This window comes from Podarcis vaucheri (genome assembly GCF_965113315.1).
Source record: "Podarcis vaucheri genome assembly, chromosome: 9".
NCBI classification, from domain to species: Eukaryota; Metazoa; Chordata; class Lepidosauria; order Squamata; family Lacertidae; genus Podarcis; species Podarcis vaucheri.
Genome location: NC_138767.1, coordinates 74,592,851 through 74,618,130, shown reverse-complemented (window position 1 = coordinate 74,618,130; position 25,280 = coordinate 74,592,851). Strand labels below are relative to the sequence as shown.

Sequence of the window (25,280 nt, the reverse complement as noted above, 5' to 3'; positions counted from 1 at the left end):
AAAGCTTACAAATTCAGGATTTGTCTGTCAGTGATTTGCAAGGGAGCCACATACATAGTGTTGTAAGACTTTATATTATTGCCTCAATTATATTATTACCTAAATTATCAATTTAAGGTATTTACATCATCTAAGGAAGCTTATTCCTTTGATCTCTGTTTTGAGATAGCCACTTACACAGGGGTTATGTTCTGAACCTCTGTGTGAATCAGCAAAGTCATGTAAAATGGGGAGCACCCTGGAGATTCCCAGTGGCTTGCGAGGAGACCCACTCTCTTCGAAAGCCAGAGACTTGTTGAAAGCCTCCCTGCACCTCAGCTGAGCTGGTCAAGGCTCCCCTGTTGTCTCTCCGGCTTGTAGGAGCCGGAGACACATGGGGTTTGCACAGCTGACGCGCAATGAAGTGAGAGCTGGAGAGCAGCTGATCCGAGCAGCCTCAACAAACCTCTGGCTCACGAGACGACCCTTCCTAGGGCCCAAAGAGGACTCCTTCCGAGTTGGAGGTGCAGTGGGGCTTTCCAGCTAACAGTAGCCACTTTCCCATGTGTCAGCTGTTAGCCAGAAGGCTGAAGAGCCTCAGCAAAGCCCTGTTGCACCTCCTCTCAAGGAGACCTTCCCCGGAGCCCAAAGAGGTTGTCCCCTTTAGGCTCCAGGGAGGGCCTCCTTGCAAGCCAGAGGCTTTTTGCGGCTGCTTAGCAGATGTGCGGGAAAGTTTCCCCATATATCAGGTCGGCGGCTCAACAAAGCCCTGCTGCTCTTCCAGCTTCCACAGCTGATGAACAGAGAAGCGTCTTCCCTGAGCGTCAGCTGTAAAGGTAAAGGTAAAGGTACCCCTGCCCGAACGGGCCAGTCTTGACAGACTCTGGGGTTTGTGCGCCCATCTCACATCTATTGGCCGGGGGCCAGCGCTGTCCGGGGACACTTCCGGGTCACGTGGCCAGCGTGACAACGCTGCTCTGGCGAGCCAGAGCCGCACACGGAACGCCGTTTACCTTCCCGCTGGTAAGCGGTACCTATTTATCTACTTGCCCCCGGGGGTGCTTTCGAACTGCTAGGTGGGCAGGCGCTGGGACCGAGCAGCGGGAGCGCACCCCGCCGCGGGGATTCGAACCGCCGACCTTTCGATCGGCAAGCCCTAGGCGTTGAGGCTTTAGCCCACAGCGCCACCCGCGTCCCCCGAGCGTCAGCTGTGGTAGCCCCTAAATTAACCTTAATAATATCTTTGTCCATTAATCCATTTTTGAACATTTTATCAGGCTTCATTGCCCGTAAGGTAAGCCACAAAAATCACAGCGCTGACTACCAAAATTAAGAAAGCAAACTTTTCAAGTCATAGTTCTTCCTCAACTTCCGATAAACCTGCCTTCCCATTTGTACAGTGGTACCTCGGGTTACATACGCTTCAGGTTACAGACTCCGCTAACCCAGAAATAGTACCTTGGGTTAAGAACTTTGCTTCAGGATGAGAACAGAAATCGTGCTCTGGTGGTGTGGTGGCAGCAGGAGGCCCCATTAGCTAAAGTGGTGCTTCAGGTTAAGAACAGTTTCAGGTTAAGAACAGACCTCCAGAACGAATTAAGTTCTTAACCCGAGGTATCACTGTACATGTCCATGCACATCTGGAGCTGGATTCTGGAGGTCTTTAGCTACACAGATCAATGTATGGTGACCAGTTAAAGAGACATCAAATCTGCTCCTAGTTTAGATAGGCAAAATGTAACTATTCAGGGCATTGTATCGCTAAAAGCAAGCATTTCAAAATCCTATGGATTTACTAACATGGCTCAGTTGGTAGAGCATGAGACTCTTAATCTCAAGGTCACGGGTTCAAGCCCCATGTTGAGCAACATTCCTGCGTTGCAGGAGGCTGGACTAGATGACCCTCACAGTCCCTACAATTCTCTGATTATACTGCCCCACTGAGTAACTTTGGCTTGATTGTTCCCTTTCCACTTGATTTTGTATGTAGCCTATTTAGTCCCCCTAAAAAGGGTATCCGAGTTAACAGAAATTATGTAGTTTTAGTATTTCATCTTAATATACCAGTGTTTGTTTTAGTATCTCATCTTAAGTACCGTATTTTTTGCACCATAACACTCACTTTTTTCCTCCTAGAAAGTAAGGGGAAATGTCTGTGCGTGTTATGGAGCGAATGCCTGCGGGTGACGGGGGGGGGGGTCTGCTGCAGTCGTGAGCAGAGGATCCATGGTTCCCCTTCCTTTCCTCCTCCGTGGTTACAAAGCATGGATCCTCAGGATTTTTGCATTGGGCTACTCCAAACTCACTGTCAGATCACATGTCTGTGGCCACAGCATGAACCACAAAAATCATACATCCACTATTTCATTTAGAATATTTTTTTTCTTGTTTTCCTCCTTTAAAAACTACGTGCGTGTTATGGTCTGTTGCGTGTTATAGAGTGAAAAATACGGTAAGTTCCAATATTTCACACTCTAAGCTAATGTATTTGAAATAAGGCCAATTGCTTCTATCTTTTCCTACAGCTGCAGAAAAATAACTGGCATTGAAACTTTTGAAAAAGATTTTTGTCCCCAGTTCAGCAAGAGCATCCGGGGCAGATTCAAGTTCCCAGCTAACAAAAAACAGAACGAGGAAAACAAATAAAAATAGAATGAGATGAAAAGCGAAACAGTAGACAAGGCAAATAATCCAGTTAGGGATGCCTGTAGCTTTCTTTTGCAAGTCTTATCTAAAACTCTGCATATGAGCTGGGATTCTAATGCATGTTACACCATAAGGAAGGAAGGGAGGGTGGCTACTGGCAAAGCGTGCCTGGGAGCACGGGGCAATGGCACATGGCCTGCCCACCACTCTCAAGCCTCCCCCGGCGCCAGCCTGGGGAGGTAGTGCCAGGAGGCGGTAGTGTCGGGAAGCAGGTGCGCAGCGTGCTTGGAACCAACCGCCAGCGCCGGCCGCCCCCAGTTCAGGGCGACAGTACCAGGAGATGGGCTGCACCCGCAAATAACCCTTGAATTTTAAAGCTGTGGCTTTTATTTTGGCCAATACCGTACGCAATGTCCTGGCAACTGCTACTACTTAAGGGTCTAAAACTGATAAATGAAGACAGTGAATACAAATCATCTGGCCAGCAGGCCTACGAGGCAGCCCAAACAGCAGCAGCCTGGCAGCGGCAGAAGCACTGGCAGCAGGGGCACAATCAGCCTGCGAAGCATCGTCATGGCAGTGGTGGCAGGAAACGGTGGCAGAAGCCACGAGGACTCGCAGGCCACCACTGATTGTGCTGCCATTGCCAGGCCTTGCAGGTTGTTGTTGCTTCTGTCAACATGTACTGCGGTCACGGCAAGCTGTTTCTGCCACTGCTGTTTCTGCCTCCCAGCAGGTCTGCTGGCAGTCCCAGATTATCATCACTGTACTCTGGACTGTCCTGATTGTCCTGAATATCACCATTTGGTAGCCAAGCCCAAAACCAAAAGTCCAGTTGGGATGAATCTTGGCTTGTCTGCAGATGAAACTGAGTGTTGATGATTGATAATATTGTCATTTATCCGTTTTAGACCCTTAAGTAGTAGCAGTTGCCAGGACATTGTCCTGTTTGCCGCTGTGTAGTTCCTTATTTCTGACATTGTGGTAGACTGCAATATTTAGCTGGTGATAACATTGCAGTGTTTAGCTGATGAGTTACCGTGATGTTGAAAACCAGATATCGCCTAACCCTTACACACATTGTGAATCGTGATATATTGCCAGCTCAAATATTATGAAACAATTATCAAGATGTGAATTTCAAACCGGTGTTGGACGATATATTGATATATCACCCAGCCCTACTCCAGATATCTTGTAGATAGGATGTCAGGGAAGAGGCTAAGACTTGTTTTATTTGCTAGAGATTTAGGGAGCAGATTGGTAAATGGTAAAAGGGGGAGACTGGTAAAAACGAAGTTGAAAGGCACCTTCAAAAGTGTTAACTCTTTCCAAAACAACTGCTCAAAACTGCAAGAATAGAAGCTCACATAGATCAGGAATGGGAGCACCAAATCCTTGAGGATGTCAGTGTGGCTAATGAACAGAATCAAGGAAGCTATTACAGAAGCCTTCTTTCAGAAGATGGAAGCCTTGCCCATAGGAAGACAAAAAAGGAACACAAACAGTGGCAAGAGAAATGCAGGCAAACAAGAGAGCCGAAAGAAGAATTTGAGCAGCATATTGCTAAAAACATTAAGAAAATGTAGTTAACTAACATCAGAACTAGGAAACCAGCCACAAAGGTGGTTGGACTGCTGGATAACAAGGGAGTGAAAGGGGTGCTGAAAGAAGAAAAAGAGACTGCAGAGAGACTGAATTGACTCTTTGTGTACGTCTTCACTGTGGAAGATGTACAACAGCACCAGCTCCAAACTGGTATATCACAAAGAAAGTGTGAAAAGCTAAGGCTGAGATCTATATGCATCTACAGATGAAGGGTGGTATACAAATTTAATAAAAATAATAAAATTAAAATAAAGCAATTAGTGGCAATGAGAGGAAGTTCTAGATCTTGTTAGCCCATTAAAAATTAACCATTCACCAGGTGCAAATGTTATCCCTCCTGAGTCTTTTCAAGAACTCAAATGTTATTATTGCTGGTCTTCTAACAAAACTATGCAACTTATCCCTAAAATACCAGCTCCATACCTGAAGACTGGAAAACGGCCAAATGTAACATACATTTTTAAAAGAGATCCAGTAAAGAAGATGTCATTTAGCATATGGACAGGGACAATGCCATACAGACTATGAACTTGGACTCTGAATACTCTTTTGATAGTTCCTCCTCAAAGACTCCTTTGTGACCCCAATGTGACAAGAGGGCAAGCCGTCGGATGAAACAGTAGCTGGATAAAGAACAGGAAGCAAAAGAGTAGGAATAAATGTTCAGTCCTCACATTGAAGAGAGAAGTTGGGTTCCCTCAGGAGCTATAGTAAAGGTAAAGGGACCCCTGACCATTAGGTCCAGTCGTGGCTGGACTCTGGAGTTGCGGCGCTCATCTCACTTTATTGGCCGAGGGAGCCGGCGTACAACATCCGGGTCATGTGGCCAGCATGACTAAGCCACTTCTGTCGAACCAGAGCAGCACACAGAAACGCCGTTTACCTTCCTGCCAGAGCGACACCTATTTATCTACTTGCACTATGACGTGCTTTCGAACTGCTAGGTTGGCAGGAGCAGGGACCGAGCAACGGGAGCTCACCCCGTCGCGGGGATTCAAACTGCTGACCTTCTGATCGGCAAGTCCTAGGCTCTGTGGTTTAACCCACAGGGCCACCCGGACCCAGATTATCTAGTTAGGTGAGATGATGACATTTCCTGAAAACACCAAATTATTTGGGGTGGTAAAGATGAAAGGGGATTTTCAAGCTCCAAAAAGATCTATCCAAACAGAATGAATGGGCATTAATACAGCAAAGGCAATTCATTGTAAATAAGTTTAACATGATGCACACTGACAAGATCTGAACTGAGAAACAGCTCTTGGGGGTGTGGTGGGCAGCTGAATGAAAAGGTTGAGCAGCCCTGAAAAATGTAAATTGCATATGCTAGGGATCATTAGAAAAGGGTTTAGAAATAAAACTGCTAACAATGTCATTTCTTTAAACAAATCAATGGTGCACTCACCTTCAAAATACTGGATATAGTTGCATCTCTAAAAGAATATTGTAGAGCTGGAAAAGGTGCAGAAAAGGGCACCCAAAATGATCAGGGGGCTGGAACAAACACTTCTGTGAGGAAAGGTTATTTACATTTGGCCCTTTCTATTTTTATTAAGGCGAGTAAAGGATAACGAGAAGGGCTTTATAGCTTTCTTTATACATGGGGTGAAGAAAATAGATAATACTAGAAAAAATGGGGTCATCAAATGAAGCGGAATGGCAATTCAGAGTTCATTGAGGTCAATGGGAATTACTTCTAAGTAAAAAATATAGAGGCTTGCATTGTTAATTCCTTATAAAAAATAGACATTAATTGCATAGCAGCAATAAACTGTTCAAAAATACAGGTGCCCTGAAAAATAATTGCACCGAAACACTCCTCTTTCCTAAAAGTACCACTGCATGAAACAGTTGGTGAAAATTTGATACTAGAACTTTAGCACTGCAATATAGATATTTAAGTTGTATTACTGAAGTTTCACATAAATGCCATTGAACGTATGTGTCACTCTCCCATTCTGCTCATTCATTAAGATATTCAGAGGAGGCCCTATTAACTATGTCACTGCCTACAGACCTTCATTTGTGGCAACTTGGAGGAGGGTCTTCTCCATGTGACCTCTTAGCCTGGGAATAAGCTCCCCACCGAGATATGGAGAGCTTCTGCCAGCTGTTAAAGCCTATCTAATTACTCACATTTCCCTGGGCCTCTGATGCAAGTTCAATGATTCCTGGTCTTGGTCATTGTAATATGGGGTTTTATTGAATATTAAATTGTTTCAGAATTGTTGCTTGGTTCTGAATTACTTTTATTATTCACCGATTTGGTACTTAAAAATTAATAATACTGGAAAGAGCATGAATATTCTAAATACAGGACTATGTACTTAAAGTGAGGCATTTTCTTACGGTCATTAGAAGAGGGCACGTGGAATCTAATTATGTGCCTAAAATTAATACCATCAGAGCTTTGGGTTACAAACGGAGGCAGATTTGACATGATGTCTGCTCTGGTTACAGCACTGTCCAGCGAGCAATGGTTTATTTCCTTTACATGCTAGTAAGTATGGAAAACCATGAACAACAGAGAAAGAACAAAAACAACACAACAGAAGTCTCAAGTGAAATAATGAAAGACTATGAAAAAGTTATCAGTTTCTTTTTCTTAAAAAGGATATCACAAAGCTATGCCTGAAAAAGTAGCTATTATAGTAAGCAGAATTTTGTTGCCGCTGCCAATTTTAACACACCTGTGCTTTCTATGTAATTTGAATTTCCACCCCACCACAAGAATATATATATCTAAAGTTGCCAGATTACAACATGAGGTCCTGCCGGCCCCTTTAAATGCAGAGTATGTGGCTACAATATCGTTTTGCCTCATTCCTGGTGCCTTCATTTTCCCCATAGCTGCTGTAATAGGTAAAGAGGATGGGCGTTGAGGGGCAGAAATTGCAGCAGTCCTGTTTTAGGATTTAAATAAACAGGCAAGATTTGGGGGGGGGGGGGTTGCAATCTGGCAAACTCTAGCCTACCAAGAAAACTGGCAGCCATGAGAGAGCTCTTTATACATACATTAATATAAAAATGGGCAGCTCATTTTATAACAATGACTTCATGCTATAGACAGTTCATTTACCTAACCCGCCCCCCCCCCACCAGTGTGGTTCAAAATGATTGCATAAGGACACATTCAAGATAGAGTCCTCAAGAAATCAAAATATGCACGTTATCCCTCCACCGCCCCCCACCCAGTATGTTTATATAGGCTTGGAAATAATACAGATAAACGAAAAGGGACATAAGCTAAGCAATTAAACATTTTAGCCTCTTCCCCAATTTAGCACAATTCTGCATTTTTAAATATAATTTGGTTGTGTCTCCCCTCCCTGCAATTTACAATTTGCCATTCTGATTCTGAATAACTGGAAACTAGCCCCCCCAATTAGTCAAGATTTAAATTTTATCTTCTTTGGTTTCTTATATACCCATATTAAATGTTATTTTTAATTACACACTCAATCTTCTTTTCTAATTATGCCTTTATAATGAAAAGATTTCAGCTCTGTACTGTTAGTTCTCTGTCTGAATTCAGATTCCTTAGACTATTACACCAAGTAGTACTTGGTGTGTGCCCTGCTTTTTCCAAGAATGGACATAGTAGGGAGGGGATATAGTTGTATCCCAGTGGATGCTTTTCCCATAGTATCTGTGTAAGGAAGTCTCATTCTGTACATACATCAAGCTTCCTGGTTCAGGAAGACTGTGTGCTTTAAACTTTATTGAAAGGAAGCAGAATTTAGTATATGCCTAACTTTTTCAAGACTGTGCTCAAAATGCTTTAAAACATCCAACTTGAAAATTGCAGAGGGTCTTGGCAGACCACTTAATGCTTTTCCTGCCTGTTGTAGCATTTCAACTGCAGTGTGTCAGATGTTGTATGGTTAGTAATTGCATTAGTAATGCTTCTTATATTACTTATATATTGCATTTTTATTATATTCCACAGAATTCAAATTGCAACGCAATAAGAATACAATTGAAGAAATAAAAGAAGCAATTAACACAATTATAAACCAGTATATTTAAGGTGACGGATAGGCCATCTCCCATCCTTCAACCACAAATCCACAGACAGAATGCGGACCTCAATGAAGCTTGTAATCTGCAGACCAGTTTGGGAATTCCTGCTTGAAAATATTGTACTCTCAAAGCATATGGGAAATTCAATTTTATACAGCAAAACATTAAGCAATGCTAAACACTTTTAGCATTGCATCGTTTAAAATGGTAGATTCCTGACTTTTGTAAAAACAATAAGAATGCTCTTCTGTACTGAGCATTCTCATTTGTCTCATTTTAATGGAAAGTTAATACAGATTTTGTATAGGGGTGAGGGGGAGATGAAATAAAACTTACCCAGTTGGTACTTTGAGTAACAACTTGATACTTGGCCAGTGCTGCATAATTGCCTCGTATTCCTTTCTCTGATATTCAGGTTGTTGAGCTTGTACTGCGTCGTCTTCCTCCTCTTGCTTGTCTTCTTAGGGACTTCAGCAGGACCATCTTCAAAAGTGACACGCTTGCTTGGTTTCTTGCAGTCTTGCTCAATATGCAGGTCTTTAACCAAGCTGAAATTCTTAGCTTCCTCAGCATCCTTCTCACATCTGTCAGACGTTCTCTGCTTAGCAGAATGGGACCTTAAAGTACAGTGCCTTTTCCCCTGAAAGTAGCCGTGACTGGCACTACGATTGACAGATTCCGGAGTGCAAACAACAGTGCTACTGAAAGAATGCTGTTCTTCAGCCGGGTTGATTTTCTTCAAAAATATTCTACAATCCTTAAAGGTTTTGTCTTTCCAGTCATCTTCACCAAAGGCATGTGCTTTCCCGATATTTTTTTGGTTGTGATCTACGGATTGTGCGCTTGGTCTACAATTATTTGTCAGGCCAGGCTTTGTGCTGAGGTCTGTCAATTGTGTTTTCTGTTGATAAAATGCACCTGTGATTTCATTTCCAGTTGAAGTGCTACTCCGAGAGTCTACAAGAATTGCGGGCGATTTAGTGTCTACTGTACCATTCTCGTGGCTTGTGCTCGTTTTGTTGTTAATTTCCTGACTTGTGTTAGCAAAACGCTGGCTTTGGCAGAAGAATCGCAAATGCTGCTTTTTCGATTTCCAGTCACTTGTTCCATGATTGTACAGCTTTTTCACTTGTCTCCACCGATCGTGCTGTAAATTCTCAAATTTGGTTCTTCTTAATTTCGCTAAAGTGAAGTTACGTTTCCTCTTTAAGACTCGAGACCTGACTATTTTATGGAGGATTTGTATCTTTCCTGACGATTTTGATGGCGTGGATAGTGCAAATTTTTTAAAGTGCTTTCTCAAAGGACTAGTATTACAATCGCATTGTCTTGTTCCAATTTTAAATTGCCGTGTACTGATTACTTCAACAGGATTGCGAGCATTCGCCTTTCTCACTAATGCCAGTGACTGCGTTTCCGTAGTTTGCATAAACCATGTGCACAGTTCATCTATATTACACTTTTTCTGGAAAAGCATTTTTATAGGAGAGTTTTCAAGCTGTAACACGCAGGAGTCCAAAGGCTTTGATACTTTAATGCTATAGTCTTGTTCAATATGACACCGCTCATCATTGAGGCATTTTTCAAATTCTTCTCCGTTCACGTGCAACCAAGTATTTGTTATCTGTTCATATCTACTATTTAGTTCTTTTAACAAGGAATCATTAGAAATGGAAGGATCCCACCATCTGAGGGAAGAATTTGATGAAATGGTGGGATCTGACGACATTTCATTAACAAATCTAAACTTATTATTCTCTGAACTCTTTTTTGCTTTTTCTGGGGCCTTATTTCCTGAGGTATCTTTGGGTGCCATGTTTGAATGTTTTATTTTTTGATTCTTAGCATTTTTCAAACAGAGCTTATAGGATTTGTGTAGAAAGGCACGTCTACAAGACAGCGAGTTAGAGGATGCTAAGGACTGTAAGAAAGGCAGCGATGGTCTTCTATCTCTAAGAGATTGTCTCAAAGGGATTTCAGGTTTACTTGGCGCTATTGTAATAATTTCATCTGAAAAATGCTTACTTTTATCATTCCAATAGCTTTTTGAAACATCCAACTTATTGCATTGTTGATCAACCTTCTTAGGAGACCCATGTTTTTCTAACACAGTCTCTTGTTCTAAAGGAGGCAGGCAGCTGTTAATACTCACTATTCTTTCCTGAGATGAAATCTGGTTAACAGTCACTGATATGCCAGATATTTTTACTTTTGCTGGTCTACCAGGTTTTCGAATTATATTTAAAGGCTTCTGTTTTGGTCTTACGATATTGCTACAATGGGATGGTAGCACTGGGCTGCTCTCTAAAGGTCTAACATACTCATAGCCAGATGCAGAGGTTTTGCGTTCAATAGAGTTTTGCATACTTCTGTTTTTTGGCAAACTATTCCTTGTTTCTGAGTTTTGCTTCACTTGATCAGATTCACATACAACATGATTGTGAGGACTTGGTACCAAACTGACTACATTTAGGCTACTTTCAGAAACACACCTCTTAGTCCTTCGTGACCTTCCAAAGACCACTGTCACAGTAATGTTCTTGTTAATATTACTGTCCTCTAGAACTTCTGCATTGGAGCTCACGCTTTTTTTCCTAGCACTGATGGAATCACTTATATTATTGGCATTTTCAGCATCTACCTTAGGCTTTGGCGGTCGGCCAATTGGACGCTTAATCTGCTTCACAACTTGAGGACCTAATTTTTTTGGTCGGCCCGGTTTTCTTTTCAGAGAGGATCCATTGCCACTTTGTTCTACAGGATCTTCATTTGGCTTATGCTCACCAATGGTTGTTTCATGAGCAATTACTGAAGGAAAAACAGAATTTACTTCATTTTTAGGGCTGTTTTCAAGAGAAACAGTTTTACCAGGATCCACAGATTCCAATTGTTTTTCTGCCAGCACACTTGTTTTCCGCTGAAGAGAATAAAGGTCAATGTTTAATTTAGCAGAATCATTTACAGAGGTTAGTGTGTATTTCACTCCTTCGCTACTATTAATCTCTGAAAGGAACATAAGTTTTATAGGACTAGTGTAATTTAGTGCTGGAGAATTATCTCCCACATCAGAACTTGATTGCAAGTCCTCATTATGGTAAGTCAACGTATCTGAATTGAATGCTGATGATTTCAAAAGGCTTTTATATCCTTCATCAGACACTTTTTCTTCTTTTGTTGGCAGACATTCCTGTTTGCTATTATTGCTACATGGAACATGAGCTTGTGACAGTACATATTGTCCCGTACTTCCACTTTCACTCATGCTAATAAGAAGACCATTTTTAGCATTCTTGTTGGCTTCATACTTGTGCGTATCTTTCAGTTTGCTGGATATTTTATAACTATTAAACAATGGCCTTTTAGTCTTTTGGGCCATATTTATTGTGTCTTCCAAACGCTCTACAACAACATGTAGATTTGTGTTTCGAACAATCTTATTTATATCTTCATTGCTGCACGTTTGGGCCTGTAAATCTTTAAGCATTTTTTCTCTTTCCATGCAGTTAGGTTTTTTCCCGTTTGAGGATTTTTGAAATAAAAAATTGTTTGTCACATACACAGAGCACCACATAGGAGGAATAACATTATGTTTGGTCCTGTCCAACATCCTATCATCATCTCCCTTCACAGAGACTGGATCCATATGTAGTTCACAATTTCCATGTATTTTAGCCAAGCTGCTTTGGGATGCTGTAGAAGTACTTTCTGAAAATGCTACTAAACCAGAATTGGTCTCTGAATTATTCAGAAGTAGTTCTACTGTCTCTTCTTGACCTATTGGCAAAGACTTTGATTTAATGGGAGAAAATAGCTGATATTTATTTTCATTAATTTGTAAAGAATGATCTTTTGATGTGCTATGATTTTCATTTTTGTTTGGTGATAGTTTGTAATTTTTTCTCACATTTCTTTTTGAATTTGCCTTTTTCCTTATGAAGGTTTCATCCAGACTGGCTATCTCTCTCTTAATTTGCAACGATTGTCTTTTAAACAGTGATGAATCGGGGGAATTATGCAGTGCTAATAAGGTTTCTTGCCGTTTGCGAAATCGTGTTTGGATAATTTTATTTTCTGCTTCTTTGTCATGCTGGCTCAACAACTCCATAAAATTATAATCATTTGCCTTAGCATCATGTAAGAGAGAGGTTATGAAGCTCTGTAATTTAAGATCAGATTCTGTTCTCCCATCACTCTTAGATAATTTTGCAAGATTTGCTGTATCAGTAGTTTCAATTGATTTTAATTTCTCATTAATTCTATCCATTAAGTCCTGAAAGGCGGCAGCATTTTCAATTTTTTCAAGCTTATCAGAATTTACAAGGCTACTTTCTTGATTTGCACTTAGAAAAGTCTTATCCACGTTACCGGCCACTTCTGCAATGCATAATTTATTTTTCGGTTCACACACAGAACAACGTCTTTCAGCTCGCGACAGGGAAGGAGGCTGATTACGATTCATTTCAAGTCTATTTAGAGATCCTTCAACTGATTCCTCCAAATAATCATATTCATCAGCTTCCACAGGTGATAATGTAGGTGGCGAAGGGCTGTGGCCTCTGCTAGCTTTGTTAATCTTTTGCCCTGCTGAAATGAGATTTGTACAAAGTGCTGTTCTTGCCGCGTGGCTCTTACACTCCTTTAACTGTTTGAGGCAGCACCTAGGAGGACTAGAAGGCACAGGATTCCCTTTGTTTACCACTGTGTTAACATATCCAACGGTCACAGACTGGCACGACAAACGATCTAAGTCTTTCACAGAGACTGACAGAGGTGGCAAACAGGTATTTGGTCTTTGATTTTGTAAACAGCACCTTTTCATTTGCATGTTGCCATCACAACTGCAGACTGGAATGTGCGCATCATCTTCAGATGCTTCTGAATGTATAATTTGCGGCAGCTGGCAACTGCCAACAGAATCAATACACGATTCTTGGATTAAAAATTTCAACATAGCTAAAATCTGATGCCCGTGATAAGAGCACAACGATTCCAAAACTTTGCTTAGAGCAGAATTTCCTCTTTCCAATTTAGATGTTTCCTCTGATTTTGCATCATCTGTTGCACTTGAACTGAAAACGAAAAGCAGATCAAAACAAAAAGGAAATTGCAGTTAAATATGGCACAATATGACTGAAGATTAATTCTGATAAGGTACCAAAACTCTTATTTCAAAAGTTACACTTCCACTGAAGTTCTGCATATACATTGTATGGAACACATACAACATTAATGAATCTGCTAACATTATGTGATACAACAGTAAGAAAAACTCAAGCTTGGCTAATAAATTGTTTTCTTAGTCAGATAGATTCTCCAATATAAAATATGCAACTGCACCTTCCATAAAATAGTCTAACCACAGAAATAATAAGCCTTCATTTACTCCAGTGAGATAATATTTTAATTTAAACAATAGTCACGATATGGTTGTCATCCTAATCACATTTTAACTATAAGTAAATTACATTTAAATCAATAGGACTCTGGGCCGCTTCACACATAGCCAATTTCTAATACAAATATCATGTCTTAATAGCAAATTTCGTGAGTTCTAAAAGTACATTTTGTGCTACAAAAGCACAAAGTGCAGGAAAAAAACCTCAGTTGGTTGATGGTTTCCCCTACTAGTACATGGAGCAAAACATATACATTTGAATTTATCAGACATGATTGTATATTTGTTTTTGTTTTGATTATATATTTTGTGGTTTTATATTTTGATTTTGTTCTGTGAACCACCCTGAGACCTCCGGGTATAGGGTGGTATATAAATTTCACAAATAATAATATATTCAAGATGTAATGAGCTTCCTACAAGAATGTCATATTTCCATACAGGAAATTAGCCATTTGGTAAGCAACCCATACTCTGAAAAAAATGTGTTCTGGAAGTAAAACACTAATATTAAATTTCATGTGACGCTTATTTAGGTTAAGTTACCAGTTAAATGAGAAATGTAATATTTTGTTTTATATCTTGAATTTAAGAAATCAGTATTATTTAAAAAAGCTTTACTTGGGCCAGACTATTTCCAATCTCTTTCCAAACAGGCAGCAGTCTGCTAAACATAAAAAATAAAATTGAATGGATACTGTGTAAAAATGCTGCAGTCTGCACTGCATATATGAATTTGGACCCTGTGTTGCTTTAGTTCACTCAAAACTTTACATGAATGGTTTTCCTCATTCCTTTCAAGGGCAGAGTCAACTCTTGGCCTTTTAGCACTATGTTGTCCTTCATTTAAATAAATGGGAAAGCCCTTATGGGTGCCCACAACATGACAACTGTGTGTAGTGGGTACCATTTTTAAAGTCACTGTAAAACTGTGTCAATGAAAAGGAACCAAGTGCACATATATTTCAATTTATAGGACAAGTCTATCTATCTATGGGAATCAATGTAGTTTTTATAGTTTAGAGTAAATCTATATGGATCTAAGTAGGGCTTCAACTAAAATAATCAGTTAAATATTTTCTCTAACTACATAATATTTAAAACTGTTACTACTTACCTAATCATTAATTCAAACTGAAAAGCTAATAGCTCATAGCAGAAAGTAAATACAGATTTAAGAACAACATTCCTGAATTGCAACCTCAATCATTAACATCTATCAATATTTTTTAAAGTACTGATTAAGAGAAGTTAACTTATATTACTATAATTCTGTTTCAGAAAAGTATGTATTCAAACATATCACCAAACTCTGAACATGACACTAGCTGTCCATTTGTTTTCAAAAATTTAGTGTTTATCGCTTTAACCTTATAGAATGTTTTTTTTTAAGATATACCTTATCAGATCACATGTAGCATTAGTATTGCTGTTGATTCAGAAGTTGTAAAGCATAGTCTTGCTCTTGTCTAAAAATAATATAGAATTTCTCTAGATTTACACTATTCCAGTCCCTGTTACCAGATTAAAAGCTCCAAATTTACATGTCAAGTGTTCCTAGGTTACCAAGAGTATAGAGTATTCTTTTGATGGCTCAGGTAGCTCTGAATAACAATTGTGAAGTAGTCCCAAAGAAAGGAAGACCCAAAGCCCAGTGATAGAGAACATACCTAGAAGCGTACATAAAATACAACATTTTATGTCTTTAGCTAAAATAACTGAGGCTGTAGGGCTAGAAAAGACCTCCATTTGAGACTTTGGAAAACCACTGCTGGTCAGGTTATGTAATGGTGGCCTAAAATGACCAATAAGCTAAATCTTTACAATCAAAGCTCATTTATGTTTATGCACAACTGTAGTGCATTGACTATAGTGTCGGTGATGCAAAGTGGGTTTGGTACAATTGACTTCTTATCAAATAAGTGTGACACAGAAACAATAAAACTTCCTGTTCTTGATCATATATAAAAGTCTCACAGTACTTTGACTTTTCAATGATTTAGATGGGGCTTTAAATCCCTTCAGCAGCCATAGTCTATCCATCTATGAATGGAGACGCTCTCTAGAGGTCAGTAAGCAACTGATATAAGAAAAACCCAAGATTTGCACTGGGTTACGGAAGACCCGTGTTCAGGAAATGTAGATAGGTTTCCCTCAAGAAGCTGTCCTAAGGGTGGATTCACAGTATAAGTACTGCAAAGGAAACATAATTCCCAACACCATGTTTCTATCACAACGCTAATGTAGGGGTATTTGAATGGGAGAACTAATGGACAGAGGGTTCATATCCAAAACTGCAATCAAGCTTAATTTAGCAAAAATAAGGGGGGATCTGTTAGGTGGAACTGAGGGGCCTTCTGCTGCCTCTGCTCCTGCATCCCCATTATCCTGGGTAACTTGTTTACCCCCCCCCCTGCAGTTCTTCCCTTAAAACTATCAATTTATGTGCAAGATTACCTCCTACTGAAAAGGCCATGGAAAAAGTCAAGCCATGCTTCCTAACAGCCAGGTTACAACGAGAAAAATGTCATCTTGCAAAACTATTCCGTTTCAGAATGGGTTCTATAAACTTGAATAGTCAAGCACAATAATTTAGATTGGCCAGTCATTCACTTTTACAAAGTAAATATTCTCTGCAAGTAAATGTATGCCTTAAAAATGTTTGTATGAATTTCTCAGACCTTTCCACTTCAAATATAAATGTCAGCCCCTAATTGTGAAAGAATGACATGCTTCATGTTATTAGGGCACCAAGAATGGCAGAGAAATAAACTATAAATGTATCTAAAGGTATGATTCCCATCAGTGAAAAAGCTGTAGAAAAGGAAACAAGAGGTAGTACATACATATACCCTGAGGACACATATACATACATAGAATAGCTTAGCTTCTCTACTGAATTTCCAATACTGTTTCTCGCTGCACATATAGTGCATAGATTAGGCCACACAGTTAACAGTACAGTGGTGCCCCGCAAGACGAATGCCTCGCAAGACGAAAAACTCGCTAGACGAAAGGGTTTTGCGGTTTTTGAGCTGCTTCGCAAGACAAATTTCCCTATGGGCTTGCTTCGCAAGACGAAAACGTCTTGCAAGTTTGTTTCCTTTTTCTTAACACCGTTAATACAGTTGCGACTTGACTTCGAGGAGCAACTCATAGAACGTGGTGTGGTAGCCTTTTTTGAAGTTATTGGTGATTTTTGAAGCTTTTCCAAAACTTTTCCGACACCGTGCTTCGCAAGACGAAAAATTCGCAAGACGAAAAAACGCGCGGAACGAATTAATTTCGTCTTGCGAGGCACCACTGTATTTTACTCTTGTTTTGACACTAAAGGGGAAATTGCAATGAGATTTACCACTAGTCCTATGCATTTTGTTTTACCACAAAGTGAAGAAAAGTTTTAAAGCTATCTGTTGGCTTTAAATGGGCATTTAAAAGAGCATGTTATAATAATATGGATTTCGTCATCTGGTCTACAATTAAAATACAGGTCTTTAAAAGATACTGGAAATTGAAACTGATTATAAATGTGAACGAATTTGTAAAATTTGCAGATCAGAACTGATCGGTTTCCCTAACTATGGGGGAAAATCCAGCAACAAGTTCTCCTGCACACGTCCCATTTAAATAAATGGAATCTGCGCAAGAGGCAGTGGCCCCTATATGAAAAATATTGCCCTGTGTCAATGTTTGTGCTAAGTGTGTAAAAAGTGAAATTGTAACTTATTGCAACTTTGCTCTTGTTATACCACTGTTGTCTTGCCCATGGATTAAATCAAATGAGGCAACATAAAAGTATTTTTCTTTTTACTGAATGAGCAAATCAATGACACATCAGTTTTGTAAATTTATGTGCAAAAGCATTGAAGTGCTTTACTAAAAATTACAACATAGAAACACATTAACAAATTCATACAATCAGATTTAGAAATATAACAACACAAAGAGGAAACAGAATTACAGTACATTTACAACACAAGACAAATACATGGAATTCATTAGAAAATATTGTAATAAATAATTCATGAATTATAGTGCAATTGATTTATGCATAAATAGAACTAATTGCCTAGAAATCAGTTATTAACAAAATCTGTCAAAAATCAAGGCAGCCACAGAGTTTTACTAAATTACTGCAACAATGGAAATACTGCAATTAAAAAAAAACACACAAATACAGGTATTTGTACTGTAAACAACTAAAAAAACAGTATTACTAAAGTTAATATACAATTTAATTTAATATAAAATAGTCATTAGCTACCAGAAATGGTTTAAACAACTTTACTGAGCAGTAGTTCTAAAAACAGAGGCACTGTTTTTTTTTTTAATATAAAATACTTGAGAAACATTCAAATAAGTAGAAAGCATGTAGGGCTTGCTTTCACTTTCATTTAAAAGTCTGCTGAAATATGTATTTTCAGAGACTTGTCAATTTCTTAGTAGCATCTGGTAACTGAATTTAAAAGTACTTCAAAATTATAACTTAAACAACCTTTTTAAAAGAACACATTAGGGATGGATAAGGGGAGTCTATGCATTTCCCTGCCTTTCCTCAGTTGTATAATCAAAGGTTCAGACCATTCATTAGAAATAATTACATTTCTTTTTTAAAACGTACAGGTTGAGCATTATCTACAAACTATCAAAAAATATTTTAATATACTATTTCTGACCAAAAATAAATACAAGTACTAAAATGCTGAAAATTAATATTACATATAAAACTACCACTGTTAAAAGTCAATAGCAAAATGATCCCTGATTTTATGAATCCTGTTACTTTTTTGGTCAGGCCACCTTTTAAAATGATATTAAAAGTGTACTGTAATGTCTTTGATATATATATCTCTGACTAAAGTCAAATATTGTCTGAGAAATTAAAAAAAATAATGCTGAGATTTAAGAAGTCGTGCATCAGTGGGAAATCCTCTCACAGTGGAATCCCCCTATTATGTCACATAACACAGTGGTCCAGAGGCTCTTGACACTCAAGGAACCATTTTTCAGGGGGAGCAAGGAACTGTAGTGAGAAGGATGGAAATGATGGTGTCTAAGAAGGATCCCAGCTCATGTATTAAGCAGTAAACTAAGTCCCAATAGCTTTCCAAGTAAAATGTTCTAGAAAAGACAGTGAAACCTGTAATCTTTTTTTTCTACTGGGAAAGACACAAGAAATCAATCATCTTAATCCTGACAAAAATATGGCTTAGTTCTTCAAAATGAAAGATGACCTGGACACCTGATGTTTGATGGTCTCTTAATTTCTCTAATACAGAATTTTGCTTTTAAAAGATTTCCTAATACGCAACAGAGCTGAAGAAGATTCAGCACGGAACTAAGAGGCCAGTTTTGTTACCTTTATTTTATATTGTCACTCCAGTTTTTAAAATATCAATAAGAAAGGGCTGATTCTCCTCTCAATAGTTTATTATGAAATGTTACCAACTGAGGTGGATAGCATTCTTTTAAAATATAACGGCATGTGAATTCAGATGGTATAATTCACACAGTCGAAATAATATTACCTTACACAAAATGTTGCTTAGAATGTGTTCAGTCACACATGCATGGCAAAATACAGTGTCTGAAAAATTGTAAGCTTTCCCATAAAAATCTAGTTTTTCAATGAAAAAGGCCATGGATGTCTCCATTAATATGAGATATGATTTGACAGTATACCCAGGTTACATAGTATAAAATCTAGTGGCTATGATCCTTCCCTTAGGGGGCACATTGCCAACACATAAGGAATTTCCATAGGGCTCAAAAGCAACTCTGTTGCTCTGCTTACGCCCTGAGCCCATGTGAATTCACAGGTAGCACAGTGGATGGTTTTCCGAGACTGGATGTGTACGTGTGTCCCAGACGTTCACACAGCCCCACTTGGTCAAGTTACATAAGCTCTGGTGCTTGCAAAAATTGGAGGTGCACACAGGGATACCATCTCCCAGGCTGCCTTAGTGCACTGCTTGCGTGCTTGCTGGGAGAGCCAAGTGGAACATGGTAAATCTATGAACACAAAGGGATTCTTCTTGCAGGGAAGGATCATGCCCAGTACGAATACTCTGAAATTCATTTAAAAAACTGTAATCTAAAGGTAACTGGTCCTCTGAGATTCTATGAAAAGTTATATATTTAAAATGAACTGCCCGGCTTCCAAACAGTAAATATACAAATAATCTCTAGGTACTGAAGATTCAAAACAGTTTCACTGTTTCATATCTGTAATTCTATAAGACCCTGAACTGTAAATTTGGTTATTAGCAAAGTGATGATGTATCGGCCCACCAAAATGAAAACCTGATGTTCATTTTGATAAAGTAAAAAGTTCTGAAATGTCACAGCAGCAAATACATTACTGTTACAAGTGAGGTTTTTCAGTAGGAGTGTTACACAATCCTTAAATAAAATGTAAGTAGTCATAACACCAACTAACTAATCAGCACACTTAAACCAAAATAACCATTCTCAAGCTCATTCTGTGCACATTATGAACATGCTCTAATCTGCATTCCAACTTTCATCTTTAACCCTTACAAGTTAGCTTATTTTCCACACTAAAGGAAAACAGTTAATTTTATGCCTTTAGTATTCCATCTTATTTAATAGTTAATCATTCTATAGCTACACTAAATTTGTCAGTTTTCACAAGTATATATTTTGTAAACACCAATTTCTTGCTAAACAATAAAATGAAAAGAACCAAGTTTTATACCTAACACACGCTTTTTAAAATGAAACTTTATCTATTATCAGATGTTTAGCCTTTATGTAGTTTCTCTTCCATAGAAAATTCTATATTCAGCTAATACTTCACATTAGTTTCCAAGTTAAGAAACTAGCACTGTCCCCTAAATTTCCCTTGATTTGTATTATTTTCAGCTACTTGCAACTTCTGAAAAATTCTGAGGCATAAATGTCTTCAAAGTATTAATCATGTATTTCCTTAATAAGATGGATTATTGAATGGCTAGGGTAACTCTTCATCAGTAAAAAAAAATGCTTCACATGACAAATACATGTTATTCCAAACATTTTATGCTATTGACTACTGAATAAAACCTGAATCTTTTTCACTTATTTGTACAAGGATTATATTAAATACAAACTATCACAATTGTGATCGATTCTATCATTTTGTCCACAGTGAAAACCCTGAATAAAGTTATTCTTCAAAAAGGCATGTATGTGGTTTCTGAACTGTAAAATTTGTCTTCTGTCTAAGTGAATTTTTCTGTTTCTCATGTGTGTATGTTGAACACAGCCGCATACACACACACACACACACGCACGCACACAAACACACGCACACAGAGGTTTCTAACAAATGAAACTATATAGGCTTGCTGCTATTTTTGCAGGTGCCAGTCCCTGAATCCGTTATGTTAAATAACCCAGTGTCTTGCAATCGGAGTTTCTTTTTCGGCGGAGTCTTCAGCGTTCCAGATCTTTCTTTAACTTTGTATTCTAAAGTGCTGTGAGGTACCCCATATATTCCTTGTGCTTTGGAAACACTCATTTTTCCACTCATTACCATTGTGATAGCTTCCTCCATTATTTCATGATCATATTGTCGGTAGCGACCACGTTTTTTCCTTGGCTGTTTGTTATCCTTGCGATCTAAACCATCTTCTGTGGATTCAGAGGTGCCATCAACAATTCCATTCTTAGCATTAAGACACAAAGGAGAGAGGTCCCCATGCAGAAAGTATGAATCAACACTTGACTGAGTTACAGCTGCAGAACATTCGATTTTGTTCTGTTTTGGGAGTATATTTTTCAATTTTTGAAGAGCTGATCCTTCTAAGACTGATGGGGTTTTGGAAACATGGTACATAACATCCAGAAGTCCAGCACTATCAGGCTGTTGTTTGGGCACAGCATTGATTCTTAGCTGAGGAATTTTTAACTGTACTGTTGGAGCTGAAGTTTCATATTGTACATTTTCATTTTTTTCTTTAAACTGAGTGACCATTCTTTGTAGAGTTAACTGATGGAGGTAACTGGAAGCTGTTGGGAATCTTAATTCTGAGGTTTCAAGTAGAGTGAGTTTACTTTTTTCTGTGCGCTCTGCTTGAGCTTTTGCCCACAAGGCTACTTTTTGCAGCACTGCACAAGTTTCTCTACTGTCTTTGTAAGAGTAACTGTCATTGAAATCTCGAGTTTTGTTTCTAAAGGGTGCAGGCTTTCCTGCTGGTAAGGCTTCTAAGTGGAGAAGTAAAGTTTTTTGAGGTATGCCATAAAGTATGCCTGCTTTATTAATGTCCAGTGCTCCGGACTGAATGTCTTTCAACGCTTTTGAGAGCAAACCATCTGCAAACTCAGCACTTCTTTCCACATAGTCCTCTCTGTGTCTGTGGAGTCTCCTGGATGGATGGAATGAAACGATGGTGAACTGATGCATGAGAGACTCTCACACAGCTATGGAAGGGAAGGGTCCACTCCTTTATTATACTCCTTGCTTAGGTAACATCACTGCTTCTGATACTTTTAAGTCTTTGAGATGTGGTAGCTATTGATTACCATAGCAAAAGCTACAGTTCTGGTAGGACCATGTGTCAAAAATGATACCCCAGCTTCTACAGCAGCCCTTCCAAGAACTTTAAATCCTAGCTCAGTATTTGATAACTTTCGTATCTGCTTGCAATTCCCTTTTGACAGATGCTTGCAGAGTAACACTTAAAAACTTTACACAATTTAACATCCATTGAATGCCCCCATCCAAAAGGAGTTTTGTTAGTAGAAACGTGACGTTACCGCTAAACAAGTAATAAAAGAGTCAACCCCCTCATAGAAACTTCGTTGCAACTACTAACAGAAAACATATTAAGACATCCAACTAATTTTTCAGTTTTGCAATTAAGTCCTAATCTTACATCCTAATTGCTAATAAAATGATCTATTTTTTTTCCACGACTATCTGAAAAAACAAGCAATTTTAAAACAACATGGAATAATTCTATTGAACTGTTAGTCTTTTTTTAAAAAAAGTTTGCAAAAAGCACAATTGACAAAAAGAGCCTGCTATTGATGGAAGGATGCTAAAATTATAAAATCTGTTATTTAACTATTATTTCAGTAAATAGTACATTTCAGCACATTAAACATCTAATAATAAATGGGTCTCTCAGCAGCATGACACGAGTGGTAGTATCAAAATGCAAGAATGGCCATCAAGAGCTCTCTCTTTCATTAGGAAACAATAAGGAGTATAGCTGTTTTTAAAAAAACTTTCTACTATTAAAATGTAAATATTTTTCTTTGTCTCTAAATCATGAAGAATAAATTTTCTTCAATAGCCTATTTTCCTTATGTATGTAAGCATTCAGTAAAGTTTGGTGATTGTTCTGATAACTTTTCTTTAACAGAAAAATGTGAAAAACACAAAATGAAACATATGAGTTATATATGAACACACAATTATGAGTGAAACTCTTTGGCAAAAGCAAAACATGTGTCAGTAAACATTTTACAGAAATCGGTTATAAAAGAAATATGTTTTCAAGCTTAAAATTTAATTTCCATTTATTACGTTTAACAAAACAAAAATAATGCTTATTTGCTTACCCAGACACAGAATTTTCAGAACAAGATCCATCATATGCTGACTGTTCCAAGCTTGTTTTCTTTGTAGAAAGATCTAGCACTCCATCCCCTATTGTAAGAGCAAACAGTATAAGGATTACTTAGGTAATAGGTTTCCTTTACAGTAACAAAATTCATTTTAATGTTCCTTTTCATCAAAAAGCTATCTCTAAATTATTGTACCCATCCCTCCTTACGCTGGTCTACGACAGTAATAAAGATATGTTGTTGTTGCTATCTCTAACTTTACAAAACATCAAAGTACAATGGTCGGGCCGCTGTAGGTAAGATCTACCAATTTGTAGGCCTCAATTTGTAGGTTGTTAACATGATTAATTCTTCATTCACCAGTTCCTCAAAGTCACCCTTACCCTGCTACAATTAGGCTTGGCTCTAAGAGAAGGCTTTTTTCAAGCCTAGATTTTGCTGAGGTGCATGTGATCTTCCTGTAGATTACGGCTGGGGAGTGAGGGTTAACCATGCCTTCCCCAACTGCACTCTCTAGGAAAATTACTCCCCATTAAGATTGAAAAAGTTAAAACATTTCTTTCAAGCCTAATTACTGGCAGTGGAGAGAAATATGAGTGCCCCTGGAGCATGCGTGTGCTGTAATGGTGTGTGATGAAGGCCCATGACAGTTTCTCGGGTTTTCAAAATGTGCTCACAGATCTAGAAAGGTTGGTGACCTATGGTGCAGGTCATGTATGTCCCCAGCCCCGGGGCCAAATAGGGTCCCAAGTTCCACATACAAGCCTGATCTATACATGCAACAGAATGAGAATGCCTGGAGATGAAGAATGCTTTTTTAATGCTCCCCGCTTGCCGATCGAAAGGTCGGCAGTTCGAATCCCCGCGGCGGGGTGCGCTCCCGCTGCTCGGTCCCAGCGCCTGCCCACCTAGCAGTTCGAAAGCACCCCCGGGGGCAAGTAGATAAATAGGTACCGCTTACCAGCGGGAAGGTAAACGGCGTTCCGTGTGCGGCTCTGGCTCGCCAGAGCAGCGTTGTCACGCTGGCCACGTGACCCGGAAGTGTCTGCGGACAGCGCTGGCCCCCGGCCAATAGATGTGAGATGGGCGCACAAACCCCAGAGTCTGTCAAGACTGGCCCGTTCGGGCAGGGGTACCTTTACCTTTACCTTTATCAGTGGCGTAGCGTGGGGGGTGCAGGGGGGGCCGGCTGCAACATCTGGGGGTTAGGGTTAGGGGGTGCAAATCCACGGGTTAGGGGGCGCAAATTACTTGCCTTGCCCCGGGTGCTGACAACCCACGCTACGCCACTGTCCCCTATCCATGCCGCATGACCTGGAAGCTGTCTGCGGACAAACACCGGCTCCCTCAGCCAGTAAAGCGAGATGAGCACCGCAACCCCAGAGTCGTTCGCAACTGGACTTAACTGTCAGGGGTCCCTTTACCTTTACCTATCCATGTTTAAAGATTTTCAGCAAGTTAAAACCTAGCATACCAGAGAGAAAGGTACTAATCCAGTCTGTTTCATAATATGCTAACCTTCTAATTTTACACACAGGAACATTTAAAAATGTGATTGCCCACCAGCAACCTGAAATGATACTGCCCATCCTACCATCTCATTCTGCTACATATATGTTTTACATTCAACTGATGGCAGATATATATAAATTATGCAATTAGAATATATACCATTAAGATGAGTAAATGAGCTATATAATGAGATGACAGAAAGCTACTTCTCATATTGCCATATTCATAATTACATGGCAGTGGCACAATAGTTGGTAGCCTTAATCCGGCGCCGTGGTGCAAAGCTCCCTCTGGTGGCATACCCGCCTCCCCGTTCCCCAGAGTTTTTAAGGGAGGACGGCACTGCTGACGGGGTTGGAGGAGCCGGGCAGCAGCTGGAGGGCAGCTCCTCCAGCGGGGAAGAGGCGAAGGCTGGACGTGGCATCTCCTGGCTCAACTGGCTGCTTCGTGTCACAGTGGCCACGGCAGACGGAGGCTATGGGTGCAGCTTCGGCGCGGCATGGAGGAGGTGGGCGAGGGCGACGAGTTGATGCCAGGAGGC

General features: G+C 39.4%; 1 protein-coding gene across 7 annotated transcripts in view; it reads right to left on the bottom strand.

The window, feature by feature from the left end:
- Positions 1 to 25,280, bottom strand: part of LCORL (ligand dependent nuclear receptor corepressor like) — a 60,495-nt gene that overhangs the window by 6,797 nt on the left and 28,418 nt on the right. For 2 of the 7 annotated variants that reach the window (XM_082237327.1, XM_082237329.1), the window contains exons 6-7: positions 23,222 to 23,312; positions 8,593 to 13,325 (exon numbers count right to left, since the gene is read on the bottom strand). In XM_082237327.1, the coding sequence (XP_082093453.1) occupies positions 8,593 to 13,325; positions 23,222 to 23,312 (4,824 nt within the window). Of the gene's footprint in view, positions 1 to 8,592; positions 13,326 to 16,973; positions 22,021 to 23,221; positions 23,313 to 25,280 lie in introns of those variants that run through there. The other 5 variants (XM_082237328.1, XM_082237330.1, XM_082237331.1 and 2 more) reach the window with 5 other exon arrangements.